Source organism: Panthera onca, chromosome D3, assembly GCF_046562875.1.
Source record: "Panthera onca isolate mPanOnc1 chromosome D3, mPanOnc1 haplotype 2, whole genome shotgun sequence".
In the NCBI taxonomy this organism is placed as follows: domain Eukaryota; kingdom Metazoa; phylum Chordata; class Mammalia; order Carnivora; family Felidae; genus Panthera; species Panthera onca.
Window position 1 is genome coordinate 20,816,516 of NC_138350.1, and position 22,414 is coordinate 20,838,929.

General features: G+C 45.1%; 2 protein-coding genes and 1 long non-coding RNA gene across 5 annotated transcripts in view; 1 reads left to right on the forward strand and 2 right to left on the reverse strand.

Moving 5' to 3' along the window:
• Positions 1-14,759, reverse strand: part of LIMK2 (LIM domain kinase 2) — a 59,987-nt gene extending 45,228 nt beyond the window's left edge. Inside the window, exons 1-2 of one of the 3 annotated variants that reach the window (XM_060612653.3) lie at positions 14,425-14,557; positions 2,794-2,893 (exon numbers count right to left, since the gene is read on the reverse strand). In XM_060612653.3, the coding sequence (XP_060468636.1) occupies positions 2,794-2,893; positions 14,425-14,440 (116 nt within the window). In that variant the 5' untranslated portion in view covers positions 14,441-14,557. Of the gene's footprint in view, positions 1-2,793; positions 2,894-14,424 lie in introns of those variants that run through there. The other 2 variants (XM_060612652.2, XM_060612656.2) reach the window with 2 other exon arrangements.
• A 12-nt stretch (positions 14,760-14,771) lies between these two features.
• Positions 14,772-21,655, forward strand: LOC132665551 (uncharacterized). Its single transcript, XR_009604174.2, has 3 exons — positions 14,772-14,884; positions 15,687-15,827; positions 20,969-21,655. It is a non-coding gene; the product is annotated as an uncharacterized LOC132665551 (long non-coding RNA).
• RNF185 (ring finger protein 185) overlaps positions 18,882-22,414 on the reverse strand; it is a 37,527-nt gene continuing 33,994 nt past the window's right edge. The window contains exon 7 of the mRNA XM_060612670.3: positions 18,882-21,359. Coding sequence (XP_060468653.1) covers positions 21,262-21,359 — 98 coding nt within the window. The 3' untranslated portion in view covers positions 18,882-21,261. The remainder of the gene's footprint in view (positions 21,360-22,414) is intronic.

Consider the following 22,414-nt stretch of genomic DNA (forward strand, 5'->3'; position numbering starts at 1 on the left):
AGGGCTGGTCAGCCAAGTGTCCAGGGATCAGAAGGATCCTGGCCAGGCACCCAACTGTACCAGCACAGTTACAGACTAGGCTACTTCCAGGAGGTTTGTCAGCTGGCCTCTGCTGTACAGTCCCAGGTTCCAGCCTTCAGTGGCTTCCTATTGTCTGGGGCACCTGAGAATCTGGCGGAAGGCTATCAGAGATAGGATTACGGATGTGGCTGCAGATGCGGGGGGATGGGGTAATGTAAGGAGAAGGAGAAGGGAGGAGAGTTTGGGCCACACCCCAGTAATTTCTTCATTGAATATCCAGCTCCACCCTGTGACTAGGAAAACAAAGGTGTGGGGGAAAGGGAAAAGAAAAGTCATTTCCTTTATTGTAACTAACTCAACTGGGTAAGAACAAGGCTGGAAGGGAATCACGAAAAATGAATTTCTTTGGGTAGCATGGAGGGAGGGTCCTACTTTCAGCAGACCTGTGCCCAGACACTCTGAATTCATCAGAGAATCACAGATGAGCTAGGATGAAAGAAAATTTCAAAGACCATTCAGGCTGATGCCTCATGGTCCTTACAACAAATACAAACAAATACAGTCCTTCTCAGCCCTGAAGATCTTCCTCCAAACTGGACAAAAGTCAGTTGGCTCCAAAGAAGCCAGTCTCTCCAGGGCAAATTACCAGGCTTCATCCGAGGACTTCATGTCATCCAGTTTTCGTGAGAAAGCTCAGGAATCAGGAAATGTGCTCCTTAAATAAAGCTGGATTAGACAGATTATGTCCTTGAGACAAAGCTATAAATGGGAGACCTATTCCAGATGTTCTACTTCCCCCACAGGCATGATCTTTGGTGTAACTGTGCCAAGGTAGTTCAAAGTTAACTTTAATCCCTGAGGCTCTACATTAGAAGACCAAGAGGTGCGTAACAAGAGAAATAAATCCATGCACATAGGTGTATATAGACACACACTCACAATATAATATAAAGTGACAGCTACGGATTATTATGGGTATTCTATGTGTCAGGTGCTATGCTGAACAGTTTATCTAGGTTATTACATTTAATTGTGATAGCCTGTGAGATGAGTACTTATCCCCATTTTATAGATGAGATGCCTAAAGCTCAAGGCAGTCAACCCAAGGACAGTTAATAAATTGCAAAGCCAGGATTTGAAACCAGACAGCCTCCTTCTAGAGCCTGCACTCATCCACCATGTTAACGTGCCTTACTTCTTTCTCTCTACACATATATTTCTCTCTACCCCCCACTCTGACACACACACAACATGCACACAAATATGTTCCCTAACAAGCTAGCATCTGACCAGACCCACACATGATGCAAGAATTCAGTACTAAGGTCAACTCTGACCATCCATGACCTGTCTCTGTACCTCTTTTTGTCTTTTTGGTTTCAGGCCTCTCAACTGTGATATGAAGGGGTTATGTCACACAATAGGTGGTCCCTTCTGGTTCTGAAGTTCTCTGGTGTTAAGAGAATCCAGAAATTCAAAAAATTAGCTTCTTCTACCCTGTCCTGCTTATTTTGGATGGAAAATATTAACACAAATAGGAAAACAGCAGGGATAAATATGACCCTATGGGTTAGGTGCCAAGGTGAGCCTCAGCCTGGGAACTCATCAGGATTAGCTTCAGCTCTAAATGAAAGTGGTAGCCAAAGGTTTTATCTGTAGGGTCCCCTTATAGCTCCGATATTCTGCTCTAATCCTTACTAAATAAAGGTAGTAAGTAAAGAATCAACTTCCTTGAGGGTAAAAGGAAGAACCAAGGCAATTAGATCCACAGAGAAGACTGGAGAGCTCTCTGAATTAGAGCTGAAAGGGCAGAAAAAATGCTAGTTCCTCTCCAACTCTTCCAGAGGCCAGAGCTCTCCAGGCCAACCCCCCACATAGTTCCCGGGTGGAGGCAAGTGCTTAAAGGTCAATTAAATTACTTGATATCAGCACGGGGGATGCTTTGCAACAAGAGCTGTGTGTGGGAGTTGGAATCTATAGCACATGGTGCCTGTCTACAGTCTGTCTCATTCTCAGGATGTAAGCAACAGCCCCACTACTTCAGACCATGAGGGCACACATGCCCACCCAGCCTCCGATGTGGAATGACTGTAGGCCAGGCACTGTTTTATGTTCTGGAGAATGCAGACAAGCTCCCACTCTTGAAGATTCCAATCTCACAGGGGAAAGAAATAACCATTCAGTGGGTGCCTACCATGTGCTAGGCCCTTGGCATATATGATTTCATTCTATCTTAACAAATCTATGAGATAAATTTTTAACATCCGTGTTTTCCTGATGAGGAAACTGAGCCTCAGACAACAGGAACAAATCTGACTTTAAAGTCTCTGTTATTTTCAAGAAACTGGGCTGCCTTCAAACAATAATCTCAGAGCTATAATAAAGTTAAATAACAAAAAGCAGGAAACTAGGAGGCATCCTGTGGTGAAGAGCTGGCTCTGCCAACTGCACTCAAGAACAACCCTTGAGGCACCTGCGTCATCAGTAGTGTAGCTGTGGGAAAGTCATTCTTTCTGGGCCTCAGTTTCCTCATTGGTAAAGTGAAGGTGCTGGGATACCCTGGAAAAGGCTGCTCCAATCCCCCTACCCCATTTCTAGCTGTACCTGGCCCACATGTGGCTCTTCCATTTGTTCATGTGCTCTTCCTTGGCACATTCTTCCCTGTCCTCTCAACCCATACCAAAATGGAAACTCTCAAGTCAGAAGCTTGTTTTTGTATTTTCCAGAACACGAAGTAGTGGCTGGCAAAGACAGGAGGACAGACCTACTTACCGGAAGCAAGAGCTGTGCCAGGCTTCGTTGACAGTCCTGTACCACCTCTGGCTTGGAGCAACGTGGTCCCCACAGCCCCGACACCTCCAGGCATCTTCACCTACACACAAAACCAGGAGGTTGAGAGGTAGCAGGGGGCACAGGGACGGGATTCCTACCATGCTGAATAAGACCGAGTCAACAGACTTATATTGAAAGGGTGGTCCAGTGCTCTGCTAAATACACAATTCCTGCCTCCACAAGATCTTTGGTAAGCACTTATCCAGCTTGCTCATCTCCCCAGGGACAGGGAATTCATGACCTCAAAAGTAAGTCTCATTCCATTTTTTAGAAATGGTTCCGATTATTCCTTTGTCCACAAAACTTGTCTTTACCTAGAACTTTCAGCCCTTGCTTATTATAGCTCTGAGTAGATTAAATGAACAAGGTCTCTTTCTTTTGACTTCCTATGACTGTTCTCAACCAGCACCCACAAAAACTTCTCTGGGTTAAACATGTTATTCCCTTTTCCTATTCCATCACTGAGTCCAGGAGCTCATTCATTCAACCAACATCATAGGTCCTCTTGTCAGACCCATGGGTCCTCTCCAAGCTCTATGATGGAGACTGCTGGATAACATCATCTCTGTTCTTCAAGGAGCAAATCCACTGAAAAAGAACCCTTCTTCCACATTATAATTTTTCCCTTAGTAGAAGCAAAGTGCTATTTTAGTTAAGAGAAATTATGGGTATAGAAGGGAAAGAACATTTAATGAACACCTCCTATATACCAAGCCTTGTACTAGCTGCTTTCACAGACCCAATCGCATTTAATTCTCAAAACAATCCTGTGAAAGAGGTATTAAATTCATTTAATGGGTGGGAGAACTCAAACCTAGGGCTAGAGGGTGACAGGCCACACAACAGATTTAGCATTCCAACTCAGGCCCAACTCATCCTAAAGCCCATGCTCTTTATACTCCACCATGTTAATTTCTGCTCATTCCACTTAGGGGAGTCAGAAAAATCTTTGCAGAGGAAGCTAATACTTGAGCTAAACCTTGAAGGATGGAGTAGATTTGCCAGGGGCTGAGAAAGGATGGAGAAAGGCTGTATAGGCTGAGAGACTAGCATGGGCAATAACACAGAGTGAATCCATGTCCCTCCAAAAGGGACAAAACACAATACTTCTGCTGTGGCTCAGATGCCAACTTCTTGAAATAAAGAAGGCAGCTGAGATCAAGCTATGGTACCTGACTCAGCCCTAGAAAGCAGGACAAGGTTGTTACAAGACTCCCTTGTACACTCCGTGTATGCAGCTTTGTTCTCTCTGGGTAACTCCAGACTGCCACAGGCACGGTGACAGTCACTGAACCCTGTTTCACAGGCACAGGGGTCATGAATAGACAATGCACATCTCCAGACACTTCAAGATTGCTCAGCAGCATTCTGGGGTAGCCAGAACACACAGGCAGCTGTCCTTACACCCCAGAGGAAAGTTAAACAAGCTGGCAGAAGGCTTTAAAATCTCGACCCACCTGCTCCTCTCCCCCAGTTCCATAGTGATAGGACATATATGCCATCATCACCTGAATCTAAAGTTCTCAGACTCTCAGGGCACCTGGGTGGCTCAGTTGGTTAAGTGTCCAACTTCAGCTCAGGTCATGATCTCAAGTTTTGAGTTCAAGCCCCGTGTTGGGCTCTGTGCTGACAGCTCAGAGCCTGGAGCCTGCTTCAGAGTCTGTGTCCCTCTCTCAGCCCCTCTTCCACTGGGGCTCTGTCTCTCTAAAATAAATAAAAGGTTTAAAAAAAATTAAAATTCTCAGACTCTCAAGAGGGGTCTTTTTGGTTTTTTGGATGGTAGTAACCAGAGAGTGCACTATAATCCTCACAAAGTCCAAGGTTCAAAGTCTGAGAGACTTACTCAAATTGGGTTATGGACAGTGGGTGAGACAAAGAATTAGTAAGAAGGTTTTCAATGAAGACAGGCATCCAAATGAATCTTCCAAGTTTGTTGTTGTTGTTGTTTTTTTTAAGTTTATTTATTTCTTTTGAGAGAGAGAGAGCAAGCAGCGTAGGAGCAGAGAGACAGAGAGGGAAGAGAGAGAGAATCCCAAGCAGACTCCACACCATCAGTGCAGAGCTTGATGTGGGGCTTGAACTCATGAACCATGAGATCATAACCTGAGCTGAAACCAAGAGTCAGACACTTCCAACTTATAGAGGTACAGATCTGAAACATTTTTGGAACTCTTGCATGGAAGGGTTTTTAGAGTCAGTTTGTGAACTGCTGTGTCCTACCCCCAGCAAGTCTCATTATTCTAAGCCACATCTTATTTCTCATTTTTACTTTTTAACTGAAAGGAATGGTCTCTAACTTGACCACCCACTTACTCAACAATTCAGCATTTTGGCCCTGGATGACCTCTGGCTGTTTACAAAATTCAAAAAGGATCAGGACTTTCCACTATGAAGATATCTGAGGTAACTTGTTATTGACACACCCTCCAGAGCATGCCCTTTCCCAAGTCTTGAGAAACTCAAAGCCACTGAATGAACACTTACTTAGAATCTGCTTTGTGCTAGGCTCCAGGAGCACAAAATCAAGACCCCTACTCCCTTTTCTCATACCCACCTGGTTCCACCTTCCAAATGTTTCTCTAATCCTTCCCTGTCTTTCACCACAGCCTGAGTTCAGGTCTTTGGCTTCTTTTCCCTATCTACCACACAGTCTTAGCTGGCTCACTCAGACTCCCCAGTGTCCACAGAAGAAAAGGCTCAATTGTTTAGCATGGCACTCCTGTAATAGATTCCATCTTATCCCACCTCTCAGAAGATGTGCACTTTCCATTATCTCTACCACTACTCCCTTCCCCATTGGCTCCTTCCAAGTATTATTTAAATTAGTTCAAGTCTTTCCCATTAAAAAAAAAATCTGGATTCCATTTTCTTCTCTAGCTACCACCCTTCTTCCCCTTCACAGCCACACATATTAAAAACCTGTCTACACATCACTGCTCTCATTTCCTAACTTCCCACCTGTTGCAATCTGACTTCCACCCTCACCATTTCTCTGAAACTGTCTCACCAAGGGCCAAAGTGACTGCTTATTGCTAAATTCAATGGACACACTTCAGTCATTCTTTCAGAAAATATTTATTCTATGCCAACTATGTATCCAACCCTATTCTGGGGAAAGAGCAGCAAATGAGAAAGAGATTTAACATAGATATTAAACTATAATATACTTATTTTAATTATAATTGGGGCAAGTGGTATGAAGGAGAAATCAAGTTCATAACTAGGAAAATGGGGTTGGGATAAAGCAAACAAGCATTCCTTAGGGAAATAATTTTCAAACTGAGCTCTAAAGGATGGATACGAGGGGTGCCTGGGTGGCTCAGTCGATTAAGCATCCAACTTCAGCTCAGGTCATGATCTCCCAGTTCATGCGTTCGAGTCCCACATTGGGCTCTGTGCTGGCAGCCTGGAGCCTGGAGCCTGCTTCGGATTCTCTCTCTCTCTGCCCCTCCCCTGTTCATGCTGTCTCTCTCTCTCTCTCAAAAATAAATAAAACATTAAAAACAAAAGGATGACATAAATTAACAGGCAGAGAGGAGGAGGGAAGGATAACACTGGAGATGGGAGTGGAAAGAAGACATGTGCAAAGGTCCTAAGGCAGGAACACAAAGTCCTCACATATCGTTAAAGTTGGCTATTGTCAGCTCCAAAGGATGAGGGGAACCAAGACAGGTCCCTGGCCTACTGTAGTCCTTCAACAAACTTTTACTAAAGGAATGAATGGCTGTCTACAAGGTGACCCCAAAGAACCTTTATCTCTCATCAGCAACAAAGGAATGCTCTAAATCACATCTTGATCTATTTTCTGTTTCTGCCATTCACATTCATGTTCTTGCATCCTAGCATTCACATCTTGAGCTATTCTGTGTTTAGGATACTTTACTGCCTTTTCCCTTAATCAAATTTCTATCCTTCTTTGATGGTCCCCCAAAGGCAGACACTGTTTGTTCCATTTTGTCTATACCTGCTTTACATCATTTGTTTTGTAATTATAGTTCATTATGTTTCTATTTCCTTCAGTCTCACCCTCTCTGTGTCCCCCATCCCCACTGCCAGCTCTAAAGGACAAAGACTGCATCTTGATTATCTTCAAATCTCCAGGGCCTAGCATAAAACCTGGTACAGAACAGAAACTCTTTGTGTGGCAAATCCAACTGAAATGTTGGATCCAGCTGCCAACTATGAAGGTAATTTCCAAAGATAAGCTCCAACGGTCAGCAGGGATGATTCCACTCAGTAAGTATTCAGGCTCTCAGGATGACTACCTATGGGTAAAGCCACATGTGGATGTGCAGGCCTCAGTTTATCTGTTATGCATTCACACTGTTTTTCAGTTAAAGTACCTGAGCAAGAATATTCACCCAGACCTTCAGCTTCTCAAAACCAAATACTCTTCAAAAGAATACTCGTGGCTTCTTCCCCTCCCTACAGCCCTGAAAGTTGATGATCCTTTTGCATCTTTTTTTTTTTTTTTAAAGTAGGCTCTACACCCAATGTGGAGCCCAGTGTGGGGCTCAAACTCACAACCCTGAGATCAAGACCTGAGCCAAGATCAAGAATAGGACACTTAACTGAACCACCCAGACAGCCCCAACTTTTTTTTCAAGTAGGCTCTACACCCATATGGGACTTGAACTCATGACCCCGAGATCAAGAGTTGCATGCTCCACTGACTGAGCCAGCCAGGCATCCCAACTCTCTTACAACCTTTATTCTAAGAAATGAAAGAGAAATATAATAATACAAAGACCTAGCAATTTCTGTGAGGCCCAATGAAAAACCCATCCAGAATCCAGTCTGCCTGGGAAATATTTCCTCTCAGAAAATACCTCATTGTACCAGGACATTTACTCTCTCCCTCCATAGTGTTTATCTCTCATATTTGCAGACTTATCAACAGTGGCTACTGATTGTCAGAGGCCAGAAAGGGAGTTTGATTAAGTAAATGTCCCCAGTAGCCTCAAAACAATAAGGGGCCCTTATTAAGTGTTTAATAATCAGAAAACTGTACCTTCACAGTTACTATTGGAATTTGTTGCTTTTAAGAAGTTGTGAATGTGCCATGCAAAGGGGGTGAGAATTACAACAAATGGTTCATTACAAAGGTTCTCATCTTCAGGATCTTTTGAATCCTGGTACAAAATATATTCAGTTTAAAAATATATATATATAAAATCAATTTACATATGCTTCTCTCCCCCAACTTAATAACTGATGATGTGATTCTCAAATAATCTATGAATTCACTGGGGCAGGCACTAGGATGACAGGATGGTAAGGCTGGAAGGGCCTTTAAAAATCATCTACTCTAGCCCAATCCTTTCATTTTTTTGAAAGAAAAATGGGCTTGAAGAAGGAGAGTCAAGTTGCCTAACCATCAGAAAGCTGGTCCGAGAGGGGCTCAAACCCAAGTTCTGAAACTACCAGACCAGTTGCATTTTTATTATTGTATGCAGCCTTAGACAAGTTAGGACTTGCTTAAGACTACACGGTTATTCAGTGGAAGGGCTCAGCCTGGTACTCCAGCCCACAGCCAGTGCATTTCCCACAAGACACTAACATTCCCCTTAATCTTGGTCTAAGAGCTGGGTTTCTGCAAACTAGTCCTTTTCAGACTTCAAAGTGGTGAGAAATTTCCAGGTACTAAAAGCTCATGAGACCATAAAGCCTAACCTGAACCAACATGCACAGATCCTGTCCTTTCATTTGAGAAAAATCTTTGATGCTTCTCATGTTCCACTAGACAATGAGAACCAGGAACAAAACCAGCCAATTCAGTGCAGCACAAAACAACAAGGATGGTAACTGCTGTGCCCCCCTGGGAACTGGCAGGTCAGGTGTATAAATCCCACTTGTTCCAGGATAAAGCAGGAAGCAGAGGGGCAGGGCAGCAACTGGTGATGAGCAGCCAAGAGAGAAAAGATCACCCTTTAATGAAGTAAGTACCAACAAGACTAACAGTATGATTAACGTTCCTCCAGATACTCTCCCCTATATCCCAAAGATTTTTCCTCTGCACTAGCTTCCAAATATTACCAAGGGGAGTGTCTATAGAAGAAATATGACATGATTTTTAAAGGACTTTCTGGACTTCTCTGAACCTTAGATTCTTCTTTCATAAGAAGTGGGATCAAATTATTTCTTCTAGCTCTGAGTCAGTGACACCAAATGAGGGTCTCTCATTTTGCAGGTTAAGGCACATACACAGACATCTCAGAAGGTTGATTTTTGCTGTTGTTTCCATCTGCCCTTTAGTAGTAAGGGTCAACCAGAAGAGCTGGAGTAACCTAGGTGTGAAACCTGGTTCTGTGTCCTTGGGCAAATTATTTAACCTCTCTGAGCTTGTCTCCCTTAATCTTTAAAAAGAGAATAACTGGGGCACCTGGGTGGCTCAGTCGGTTAAGCGTCCGACTTCAGCTCAGGTCATGATCTCACAGTCCGTGAGTTTGAGCCCCGATTCGGGCTCTGTGCTGACAGCTCAGAGCCTGGAGCCCATTTCAGATTCTGTGTCTTCCTCTCTCTCTGCCCCTCCCCTGTTCATGCTCTGTCTCTCTCTGTCTCAAAAATAAATAAACGTTAAAAAAATTAAAAAAAAATAAATAAAATAAAAAGAGAATAACCATCTATACCTTATAGGATTCCCAAGAGGATTAAGAGAAATAACTAAATATATGTGAAAATACTTCCTGCAGTGCCTGACACTTGGTTGGCAACTGAAAGCTTTTCTTCTTTCTTTCATGTATATCTAGGGGGTTGGCAAGGGAAAAGGTTGAGTTGAATTACACTAACCTCTAAAATCTGAAGGGAACATTTTCAAAACAAATTCAGCAAATTTTTTCTACGTGCCCATGTGCAAGACAAAGACTATGTCATGAACTTCTGGGGCCCTTGGTGAGTACTCATGCAGGTGACAGAGACAAGGGGATATGTACAGAAATAACACGTCAGAGAGGGACAAACCAGTTGCTGGGAGCAGGGCAAACTTAGTAGGGTAATAGGATACTTGGTAGAGAAACAAGTGAGACAGATGGTTCCTGTGGCTTTCCAGCACTCAGGTTCTCACTTCCAACCATAAGTCTACTTAGCTGTGAATGAATAGGCATTTTCTTATCAGAGAACTGGTTAACCAATTAATACATTCCCAAACAGTAGTTCTCTACTCATTGTCAAAGATAGAGGGAAAAAAATTAACTACTTTGAGTCCTTACAATGTGCCTGGTGGTGTTCTAAGCACTATGCAAACATGAACTAATCAAATATAAAGATCCTATAAGATGAAGACTAGTATTGAAGGATCATTATTGTTCCCATTTTATGAAGAGAAAATTGAAATGCTCAATTAACAAGTATTAGATCTGAGTTTAGACCACAGGTCTGCTAACTCCAAAGTCTATGTCTTTATATTTAGATTTTCTTCCCTAGGAAAAGGAAATTACAGGCAGAAAGACTTGACATAGAATGCCAGGGTGGATGATCAAAGTATATTCTAAGAGAACTCGGCAATGGTTTCATGTTCTAGCTACTGTTGGGTATAGATTAATAGGTAAAAGAGTCTAATTCTTGCTACTATATAAACAAAGTCAACCGTGAGAAGGAAGATAGGCTTGTAAGAGAATGCTAGAGCTCTAGGTCCTCTCACTGAAATGCCAAACTGATCCTGCATACACACAAACTGATCCTGCATCTGTTCCTAATATGCCCCTGAACCCTAGCCCTTCCAGGTTGCAGGTAATTCCTGTGGTCAATGCCCTCTTCTCCATTCCTATCACTAACACTCCACCTCAGGGCCCACTGTATCACCCCCAGATTGGTGCCTTCCTTACTCTTGTCCAATCTATCATGCCCACCAATGCCAAATTGATACACACAAAATACACACATCATCATGTTCTCTGCCTCTAAACCTATGGTCTCTACTGTAGTCTGAAAAATTCCACAAATCTAGCATTAAACCCTCCGCAGTCTGGCTTTACCTACCCTCTCAGCTTTATCTTTCACTTCCTGTAACTGCCCCATTTCTCCATTCTTGCCTCTATCACCCACATCAATTCACCATCCCTTTTGAGAACCTTGAAACTTGCCCAGCTATGCTTCCTACTTCCAGTTTCTTCCCTACCAGGATATCATACTGCACCCTCACCCCCACCACTTTTAATCTACCCAAGACTTCTCAAATTTTACCTCCTAGAAGTATCTCCTGACCAAATCTGGTAGCCACCCTGGACACCTTGCTGTTGTTCAAACATGCCAAGTACATTCCGGGCTCAGGGCCTTTGCTCATTCCCTTCTATTCCCAACACCTGAAATGTTCTTCCCTCAGATATCCAAATGGCTTACTCCCTTCCTTCATTTCTCTGCTTCGATGTCATTAATCAGGGAGGCTACCCTTCCCTGACCTCCAACTGTTCCTATGACTTTATCCTACTTTATTTCTCTTCAGAGGATTTATCCCTGATGTTTGATATTCATAATATTTACATACTGTCTATCTCTTCCATCAGAATACACACTCTGAGGGGTACGTTGATGGCTTAGTTAGTTGAGTGTCCCACTTTGGCTCAGGTTGTGATCTCACAGTTCCATTAGTGATTTAGACCCCCACATTGGGCTTGCTGCTGTCAGCCGGTCAGCGCAGAGCCCACTTCAGATCCTCTGTCCACCTCTCTCTCTTCCCCTCCACCACTTGCGCTCTCCCCAAAATAAATAAATACTTTAAAAAAAAAAAAAAAAGAACATATACACATACTCTGTTAGGGAAGGGATTTGGTCTGTTTTGTTTCCTGTTGTTTCCCCCAGGGCCTAGAAGTGCCTGGCACATAATATGAATTCAATATATATTTGTGGAATGGATGCATGAATAGAGTTCTCCAACATCTTTTAAATTCCATAATGTTATCACACACAGGCCTTCTAAAAATTTGTCCTGATTTGCCCATTTTTTTCTTAATTACTCTCAACTGACAGTGAATTTCTCAAAGGCACAAACCACATATTATCCATTTCTACAAATATTTATGAAGGACTTATTATGTGCTATGTCTCAAGTAGCCTGGAAAATTGGAAAGAGCACTGGAGGAGAAATCCTAGTTTAGTTCTGACTCTACCATTAGTTGAGTGACCCTAGACAAATCCATTTTTCCCCCTGGGCCTCAGTTTCTTCATACATGAAACAAGGAGAGTAACATTATCAAGTCTCTCCTGGCTCTAGCATCTGTTAAAATTTATAAGAGGTAAAACTTGGCCCAGCCCAGTGCCTTAGACATCACAGTACTCAGTAAATATTTGGTTTCTTTGTTGTTGATTCTCCCGTTACACAGGAATCTGAGTTGTCTTGGAACAGTTCAGACAGAACAAGTAAAAGTTTAAGCCCCACTTCCTTCTGACTCCACAGGATAATCTCATTCTAATGTTTGTGATAATAAAGAATTCTGGTGTTTGTGAGAGGACAAAGCACTGAATTTGAAGTTGGAAAATATGAATTCTGATCACCGCCATTTACTTGGCCGTACAACCTTGAACAAGTCATTTCTGAGCCTTAGTCTCCCCATCCATAAAAAAAGACATATTGGCCTACTCACAGCTCTTCATAGGCACCTTTTAATGCTGCTCCATCTACCTGGAATGTTCTTTGCCCTTTCTTTGCTGGACTTACTCTCTACTTATTCTCAAGGATCAGCATAAACTTGCTTTTTAAAAGAAAAGTGTCTTCTTGCCACTCTCCTCACCCGTGGTGTACTCTTACAGCACTTACTTCCACTGTTTATCTCAAACTATTATAGCATTTATTTCTATTATTACCTCAATTATTTACTATCCGTCTCTAAGGCTGTATCCACCACAAAGGCAAGGACTGTATCCATTTTGTTCATCATTATACTACTCAGTGCTTGCATAAGCACAAAAGTATCCCACAGATATTCTAATGGACAAATGTCTAAACTAATACACCTAGACACTTTAATGCCTCTACAAAGCTTTTTGGTTCACTCAGAGAAATCTAATAAACACTTATTGCACTCTAAGATCTTTTACAAGTTTCTGAGAATCAAGGTTCGAGACAGGTAACTGACATACATGGAGGTTAGAAAAAAAGTCACTGGAAATCATTTGAACTGAAAAACTCTGGAAGCTTAAAAAAAAAAAAAAATCAGAGAGAAAGGGACAGGGAACATTTTTACTCCTAGTCTTCTCCAGAAGCCTATTATCCAGAATGAAGAGAAAAATCCCAAGCTTCCATGGTAAGGAAATGACCCATTGGTGGCCTGGTCCTTGTATTCAGGATGGAGGAAGTGACTGTCCACAGGCTGAAAGCCAGGAAATGGGGGCAGATATCCAAGACAGCCTCCCTCCCTCCACCATTCCCTTCTGTCACCTCTAGAAAGCTTCTGGATGCTGACCCTGGTCGACCTAGAGGCTGGGCCTCCCACACAGGTGGCTGGGAAACAGAGGCAACAGAAAGTCCTAGTGCAGGGGGACAGGCCAGGAGGGCAGGAAGCTGCAGGGTAGTGCGTGAGGTGACCGAGAGGGGACTGTAGGCTCAGCTAATCTAACTCTGAAGCTACCCTTTACCTTTGGACAACTCTTCGCTCTAAGAGGCGTTTGGCCACATTCTTCTCCTGTCTCAGAGAGGCCAAGGGAAGACCCAGCTCCCATGGAGGGTCCAGAACCCGAAGTGGCCTACCTTCCCCCGGAAGAATGCTTCACTCTCTGCCTAACCCCTAATCCATGTCCTAAACCCCAAGGGAGCCCACACTCCCAGCTTCCTGCAAAGAGCCCTAAGACCTGCCTAAGATCACAGGCACCAAGATACCCGTGAGACGCCCTGGATCCGGTCAGAAGTCACAACTATCCTCATTTCCCACAGAAAACCCAGAACCCAGGGTAACTCTCCATCCCCATATAACTGGCCCAAACCCTGAGAATCCCTTCCTTACTCTCCATATTCCACAAAGCCCTCACTCCAAGAGAACTCAGGCCCCAGCTTTCTTAGAAAGAATTTTATTTTTTTTTTTTAAGTTTTTGATTTATTTATTTTGAGTGAGAGAGACAGAGAGAGAGAGAGACAGAGAGAGAGAGAGAGAGAGAAAGAATATGAACCCCGAGCAGGCTCGGCACAGTCAGCGCAGAGCTCAATGCGGGGCTCAAACTCCCCAACCGTGAGAACATGACTTGAGCCAAAACCCAGAGTCGGAGGCTTAACCGACTGCGCCACCCAGGCGCCCCCTTAGAAAGTTTTCATTTGGGGACCTGCGGCCGCCAGATTCACAAAAAAAAAGCTGGTTCCCTCACAGAGCCCAGCATCCCTTCCTCGAGGGACCTCAACCCTCAGCAGCCCAACCCGCATATCCCTCGCATCCTTCTGTCTTCGGCCCCCCAATTCCCGAAGCCCCACAACCTCCGAGTCCTCGGGGAGCGTTGTGCTCACTTCCCCAGTTCTCCTGCTAAAGTGCCGGGGTCCATGGGGGTCCACTCAGCCCGAAACTCCCGAAGGGAGCTACCAGCTCCCTTCAGGCGTCCTGGGCCCGGGCTTCCGAGATAACGGCGGAACAGAACGGCGCGGCCCTTCCTTACCGGACTGCGCGGCCATGGTTCCGGGGACGCGGAAATGGGGAGGAGGTGGTGGGGACTACAGCAACTCCTCTCAACTCTCGCAGCCGCCTCAGGCGCGGGAGGACCGCGGCCCCCCGGCGCAAGCTGGATGCACCGCCTACGGCGCCCGGGGAGGACCAAACCGCACCTGGCACGGGGGCCCGCCCGCCGACGCCCCGCCCCGCTGACGCCAGGCCACGCCCCCTGACTCGGGCTCTGTGGGGGCCCTGGTGCCTCCCAGAGAGAGCGACGCCTTTTGTTGAGTGCCTGGGCTGGTAAGGGTGATTGTCCGCGGCCGTGAGGTGGTTTGTCAGCATAGTCCCCGGGACTCCTGGGAGGTCTCAACAGGAGATCCTCAGCCCATTTTACAGATGGGGGCAGCTGAGGACCCGAGGAAAGAAGTTCTATTACCTCAAAATGGCTCAGCTCACTAGGAGCAGAGGTGAGATGGGAACCCAGGTCGCCTAACTCCCAGGCAAAAGCTCTTTCTAGTAGAGTGTTTAAGACCAAGAATATGAATATGGAGGGGCGCCTGTCTGGCTCAGTCATTAGAGCATTCCATTCTTGATCTTGGGGTTGTAAATTCGAGCTCCGTGTTGGGTGTAGAGATTGCTTAAAAATAAAAATCTTAAAAAAAAAAAAAAAGGAATATGAATATGGAGAAGCTACTCCACAAATAACTTTGGGGATTTAGAGTGGACTTTTCTTAGGCTTCCAGCTCAAAGAAGCCACTTATCTGCCCCCACTGTGAGTAAGCTGGCATTTAGTAGATAATCTCTAGGTCAAAGATGGTGTGAAGGTGGTGCAACCAGCATTCTAGGGGCAGATTCTTATCGGGGCCAAACAGGTATATAAATAAATGCAGCACACCAGATCTTCCAAATTTTCAAGACAAGCCCAAACTCCAGGTATTTAGGTGAATTTTCCCACTTTTTAAAATGTTGGTAATATTCAGAAGTTCTAAAAATGCCATGTAGACTAAAAGGAACACACTTGTAGACTGGATTTGCTCTGCTGGCTCTTCTTTGTGGAGGAGAGAGCCCTGGACAAGGAGTTAGAACAGCAGGCTGGTTCCTGGCAGCTGCTAGCTTGCTGAGGGGCCTTGAGAACCGCTTTCTTTCACTGGGTTTGGGAGGGAATTGGGGTCCTCCATGTGACAAAGGGTGGGCTGCATCAGCAGGACCCTGCAGTCCTTCCCATCTGATTCTCCTGTGATGCGTGTTTGGCGACTGTCATTTCCTTAGACTGGATTTAGGTCATGGGAAAAGTGTCCAAATGACCAGGAAGAGGCAGGAATGGGGCCCAAGGAAATGGATCATGACACCCCCGCTAAAGACAAAGTTCAACTCTGCTGCTGTCTGGCTCCAGCACTCCAATAAGCAAAGGTGGGCACAATTCTCTTTTCTTCCTGACCTGTGTAATCCAAATAGGAAGCAGGTCAGACGTTTCTCCTCTGGGTGTGGCAGGTGGCTCCTGAAATCCTGAGTATAGAGAAAGTGCTGAGGGGGTGGGGGAGGGGATGTGCCTGACTTCCGGTAATTCCTGGGAACCCTCCAGCGGTTGGCTTTACAGTTTCTGAAGAATTTCTGGTCTGATTATAGCAACTACAGGATTGTGTGTTGAATTAAAGTGGCAGGGATCCAGGGGACTCTGACAAGCCACCTCATGGTAGGCAAAAAGGGAGCAGGGATTTTATTCACCCTACACATGCAAAGAGGTAATGCTGTATTTTGCCAGGCACACAGGCACTGGAAGCTTTGGAACCAAGACCCCTGTTTGTCTTCCCTCTCCCTCAGCCCCACAGCAAGGCACCCAGGTCTGTCTTTTCTCCCTCCTTATCCTCTCTCTTTCCACTTCTTTCCCACCTCCAGCCTCATGGTGTTCACTAGCAGGGAGTAGGGGGATAACCAACTCCCCCAAGTTCCTTCCAGGGAAGTTTAGGTAACTCTTGAGAAATGCAAATTGAAATGTAAAGAAAGAAAATAGCAATCTGTAGAAATGTATAACCAAAAGATATCTTTCCAGTATAGGCCCAAAGAATATTCCAAGATCACTTGTGAACTCCAGGGGGATTTCCGGAAGACAGAAAATCCTGGGTAGGGAGAAGATGTGAGTTTCTAGCACCCAAGTCACCCGTTCACACTTTGATTACCCCACCATAGTTTGGTCAGTCCCTAAGGCCAGATCCTGCTGACTGACAATCAACTCTTTGGACCTATAGAAATGGGAACCTGGACACTGAAAAACACCTGAAGGTTCTGACTCTGCCATCCTGAGGGAACGGGTCTACTGATTCCCAGCTACACCTTCCGATTGTCACCTATACTTTCATCAAATTGAGCCTGTCTTTGGCCTCTAGTCTCTCCACTCCTAGAATCAGTCCCATCCAAGAGCAACTGATTAATCCTCCAGAATTATGTGTCTGCTCAAAAACCTTCAATAGCTCCCTGTTGCCAACAAAACAAAGGCTAAATCAGGCCCTCATGAGTGAACTACATCTCACTTTGCAGGCTTTTCTCCTACTCCCTTCACTCCAGAACTGTTTTTCCAGAATACATTCTGCCCTTGTACCACTCTACCATTTCCCTCCGTGTTCTTTGTAATTTTGTTGCCCCTTTCTACCTATTCTACCCTATTCTTGTTTCTAAATGCTTACCACATTATCTTCAATTATATCATTTTGCAAACCCTGTGAACTAATCTAAATCTGCACTGATACAATAGCTATTAGCACATGTGGCTATGTCAGTTAAAATGAAATAGAACTTAAAATTAAGTTCCTCAGTCTACTAGCCACATTTCATGTGCTTGCTAGCCACATGTGCCTAGTGGTTACTGTGTTGGACAGTCCAGATAGAGAACATCTCCATCATGGCAGAAAGTCCTGTTTTAGACAATGATCAGTAAGGGCTGCTAACATCACAAAAAGGGACTGCCAGGCATCATGTGCCTCGTGAAATGATGCAACAAGAGGTATATAGTACCATTTATGACATAGTCTTACTAAATACCCAAGCCTGAACCTGGTCAAGCTTCTGGATTTAACAATTTACAGGAAATACAAGAGTAAGAGGAGCTTATTAACACCACAGTGATGCATATAGCAAAACTGAAGCTGTGGGAAACTCAATAGGACAAATGACAGATAAACTGCGGGGTGCCTGGGTGGTTCAGTTGGTTAAGTATCCGACTTCGGCTCAGGTCATGATATCACAGTTCATGGGTTTCAGCCCTGTGTTGGGCTCTGTGTTGACAACTCAGAGCCTGGAGCCTGCTTCAGATTCTATGTTTCCCGCTCTCTCTGCTCCTCCCCCACTTGCACTCTGTCTCGCTTTCAAAGATAAATAAACATTAAATTAAAAAAAACATGTAAACTGCAGAAGTAAGAAAAGAGGAACCTATGGATGTAGTAAGAGACTTAGGAGACCTCCAATAGCAAGATATGGATCTGATTTGGATCTTAATGCAAGCAAACTGAACAAAAAAGTTGAGACAGCTAGGAAAATTTGATCAATGATTGGATATATGATGACATTAAGGAATTATTGTTAATTTTTTCAGGTACATAAAATAGTATTTTGGTTGTTTTTGAAAATCCTTGAGATGCATATTTGAAATACTTAATAGATGGCATAGGACTAGGATTTGCTTCAAAATAGTCCAGGCAAGAGAAAGGGAGCAGTATGAGGGTGGGGACAAAACAGGATTGGACAGGAATTGATGGTTATTGGGGTTGGGTCATAGGTATGTAGAGGCTTTACTGTCCTATTCTACTTCAGTGCATGTTTTGTTTTCCATCTCTTATTGGGCTTATGAGTTCTTGGAGATCCCTGATCTTTGCATTTCCTATCATATCTTAGTGCTGTTCAACTTGATTAAAGCCTTAGGTCAAAGTGGAAGAGAGGGAGAAAAGAGACCTTTTCAGAGGGATGACCTTGTAGCTCTAGTGTGTGTGTGTGTGTGGGGGGGGGGGGGGTGGGTGGAGCCTGAGGCGAGGCCAGGTCTGTAACCTATCTTCCATCTCATACTCTGCTACTGAGGAACCTTAGGGAGCTGTACATCCACTGCTCCAGGTAGAGGGCTTGGCCAGGGTCCCATCTGCCCTGTTGCAGAGCATGTGAATAACCTGTGATTGTCCTCAAGGTTCTGATTGTCCACAAGCTAAGCTCCATTGTGGTAGCCTTAAGCTTAGGAATTCCATACACTTGTCAGGACTGGGGCTGTCAGGTTACATCTTGGGTAGGACTGTATATGCACCCAGTCCTCTAGCCTGTGCTTCTCATCCCTAATTATCGATGCCTGCCTGAAGACTGCTCCTCATTGTGACATTCCCACGTATGCAGAAGTGTTTCCCAGAGGCCAAATCAGTGTGATTACTCCCCAACCCATTCATGCTCCCCCCCCCCCCCCAATTACACAGACAAGTCCACAGCTCACAGTAATGTAAAACCATTTGTTTAATTCTAAATCAAATCACTTTCACAACAGTGAAAATTAGTGACTGGTCAAGATGTGCCACTTTACATGGTGTCATTTTCTGACTGCGGTCGGGACCTGGTCCTAATCCACAAAGGGGGCAGGGGTGGGGGGGGGGGCGGGCTGGACGCCAACATAGAAAACACACAAAAGAAACGAAAACTGCCTTGGCAGAGGGGCAAGGTGGTGAGCCTGCAGAGGGGTGGTGGGAAGGGAGTTTCCTGTTGGGGCTGAGCCAGCAGTCCCAAGTTGGCTCTCCTGCCCCAGCTCCCAGTAGAGGGTGAGTGGGGGGCCTAGAAGGTTCAAAATCAAAGGGTATATGGCCAACCTGGCTTTGCTCACAGGTTCCTGGGATGCCTTTGCTGGTGAAGTTCTCCTGGGCTCACTCTACTTCGTCAAAGAGTCCCAATAATTTGTCTTCCTACCCACAACCCTTTTTTAACTTTTCTTCTGGAAACCCATTTCTGCTGGGCCCATCTATCTGAAGTCCTCTCTCTCACCACTAGGTGGGGCTACTGCACTGAGCAATCTCACCAATTCACCTGTGCTGAGAGGTTGGGGTCCCTCTGACTTTTGGGATTTCCAGGAGGTGATAAAAAGAGCACTCTTGAGTGGGTGTCCCAAGAATGTTTAAAATCCATCAGGGACACTGTAAAGCTGGTAGCTTAGTCCTACCAAATGGATTCGGCAAATGAACCACCTTTTCAACACTTAACGTTTTGTCTGATTAAACACTGAACTCTGGCATTGACAGGTACAGAAGGGAAGGGGTGGGGGCTGTGGACAGGAGAGGAGGACTTCCCCTGTCTTCCTCAAGGTCTTGGTTTCCACATGCTATGCAGAGCCACAGCTGGAAAAAAGCACTAGGTGGGGCTTTCTACCACTTATTGGCTATGGCTAGGGGTGAGCCAGGTGCAATGTGGACTGGTAAAGTGACAGAGAGGCCCCCAGAGGAAGTCCATCTTCCACGACCCCTGGGATCTCCTGGAAGAGGCTGAGTTTCTAGGAAAAGGCCTGACCAGGAGAGTGAGAACCATTCCACAAGTGAACTGTCCTCCTGCCTGGAACCACTCCCTCAATCAGATTCTGAGGAAAAAGTTTGTGAACTAGAAAAACAAGTCAAGGGCTTGGGAAAATGACTCCCCTGGAAATTTCCTGGGGAAAACCACACCATGTCATCGTGCTGAGGCTCTCTAGGCCCTGCTGTCTGGCATTAAAAATCATCAAGGGCTGCCTGCTCCACAGTTGCATGATTCCCTGGTTTTAGTACACATACAAGGAGTTTTCAGGGGTATCCACCAAGCCATACCCAAATCAGGGTCCTATGCGGATCTCCCCACTCCTGCTTCTTCATAAAGGACAATTTGGCTTCTGGGGAAGATGGTCTTCAACATGCGCTGACTTGACAAAGCCCCCAGTTCCCGTTGGGTGGGTCTGAGAGGACGCACTTGGAGCTTTTGTAGGCTTGGGGAAAGGGCTGCTTGTTCAGTTCCTACATCAGAGCTCCAAATCCCATCAGAGTCCCAATGGCAGGTCTTTCCTAATGCACAGTCCTGGCTTCAGCAGCAGTCTCGGCTGTGTGTCCTCTGGCAGAGAGGCGCAGATGCACGTATTTTTGGGGGGAGAGAGGATGGGAAATCTGTGAGTGAAACCACATGTCTCTGGGGATAATACACACCAGGAAACCAGGAGGTCATTCAAGCCACTCTCTGGAGCCAGAGACTGAGCATGGCCCAGAGCCAATGAAAGATCTTTGGCTCTCTGGTGAATTCATGAAGTGACTCCAGCTTTAGATGCTGCAATTATGATCTTTATAGGACAGCAATTTCTTGCATTTCTGCTAAGGAGGAGGAGGAAATAGAACACAGTAGCACTGGGATCTGGAGCCTCACTATATGCGGAGTCCCACTGATTTTGGAAGCCACTTACCAAGGGGTATTTAAAGAGATGAAAGAAAGTTTCTATTTGGTTCATCCCTTTGTTTTTGTAATATTAAATTCAGGTAAAATTGTACTGACAATTTCTCTTTTCCTGCCTCTTCCCTGTGCAGAGTCAGGACCTGCTAAGCTGGTTGGAACACGACTTCATGGTGTAACTCATGAGAGACGACTCAATGCCAAGACTGAGGTTACAGCAGGGTGTTTACAGCAGTGGCCATACTCCAGAGTCCTTGACAACAGGTCTTGAGTCCCAAACCTCTGATGGAGAAGCAAAACTCCTTGATGTGTTACTGACCCCACCGATTCCAGGGGTCAGGATTAGCCAGGGAGCCAAACATAGAGAGTGGGTGTGGCATGTCACCAGTCCAGAGGCCCTGCCATGGATATAGGCTGGGACCCAGCATTAGGCAATCAACAGCCAGAACATGATCACCAGGGCCACAAACAGGAAGAGGCGTGATAGGAACTGCTCATCCACATACTGGGGTGTTCCAGGGACAGCTGGAGAGAAAGGAGGGAGAAGAGAGGCTGTCAGAACACTGCAGCTGTGTGCACTGCCTGTCTGGGCCAGAATTGAGAACATCAATCTTCATCTCTTTAGAACAGAACTCTGCACACTAAAAAGATTTCCAAACCCCAAATAACATCAGGCAAAACAAAACTTGAATTCTGAAGATATGTGGAATAATACAACAATGAGGACAAGGTCTCCAATTTATCCTAAGAGAGTCTGGTCTGCAGATGTACATAAAACAGGAAGCTCTTGGAGGAAATAATAAAAGAAAAGCTGCTGTTAAGCCTCTTCTGTGTGCTAAGTGTTTTGTACACACACCTTGCTGGGTATTATTATTCCCATTTTGTGTAAGTAGAAACTGAAGCACAGGTATGAGGTGACCTGCCCAAGATCACAAAGTTCACAAGTTAGTGGCAGAGCCCCAGTCATGCTCTCAGCCTCTCTGCATGCTGCCTTGAGTCACAGAGTCTCTAGATTCTGGCACTGTTGAGCATGGAGGGGTCTTAGCCCCACACAGAGTGCCTTCCTTTTCTAGAGGATAGAACTAGGGCCCAGACAAGGCAAAATGGCTTGTCTCTTCTATCACACAGCAAACTAGGGACAGAACTGGGCCTCCACTCCTCCCTGCTTTGAGAAAAGCTATGTAGGGCTCCCTGTCCAGACTTTGGGGGAATGAGTGTACGAAAACCAATCCAGGATGGGCAAACATATCAAACATGATAAAGGAAAACTGTGATTGTAGCATGGGGATAAAGTGATCTCTGGATCAGTCTAGTCTGGCTATAGAGCTCTCTTTAACTGAGGAACTCAGGTTGAGCCCTGGACCAGGAAGAAGGGAAGGAAGCTGCCAAGCAGGTTCTTACTGCCTCTACAGGGCCCTGTTCCTCCTTCAGGGAAGGGTACACCCTGCCCTGTGGGGTCTCCTTCCTTTGAGAAAATATGTAAATGAAGGAGAAACCTTTGAGGTGAAGGAGGTACAAAGGGCATTCCAAGATTTCTTGGTGCTATACTATTCCCCAGACAGGTGCTCTGATGATTCATG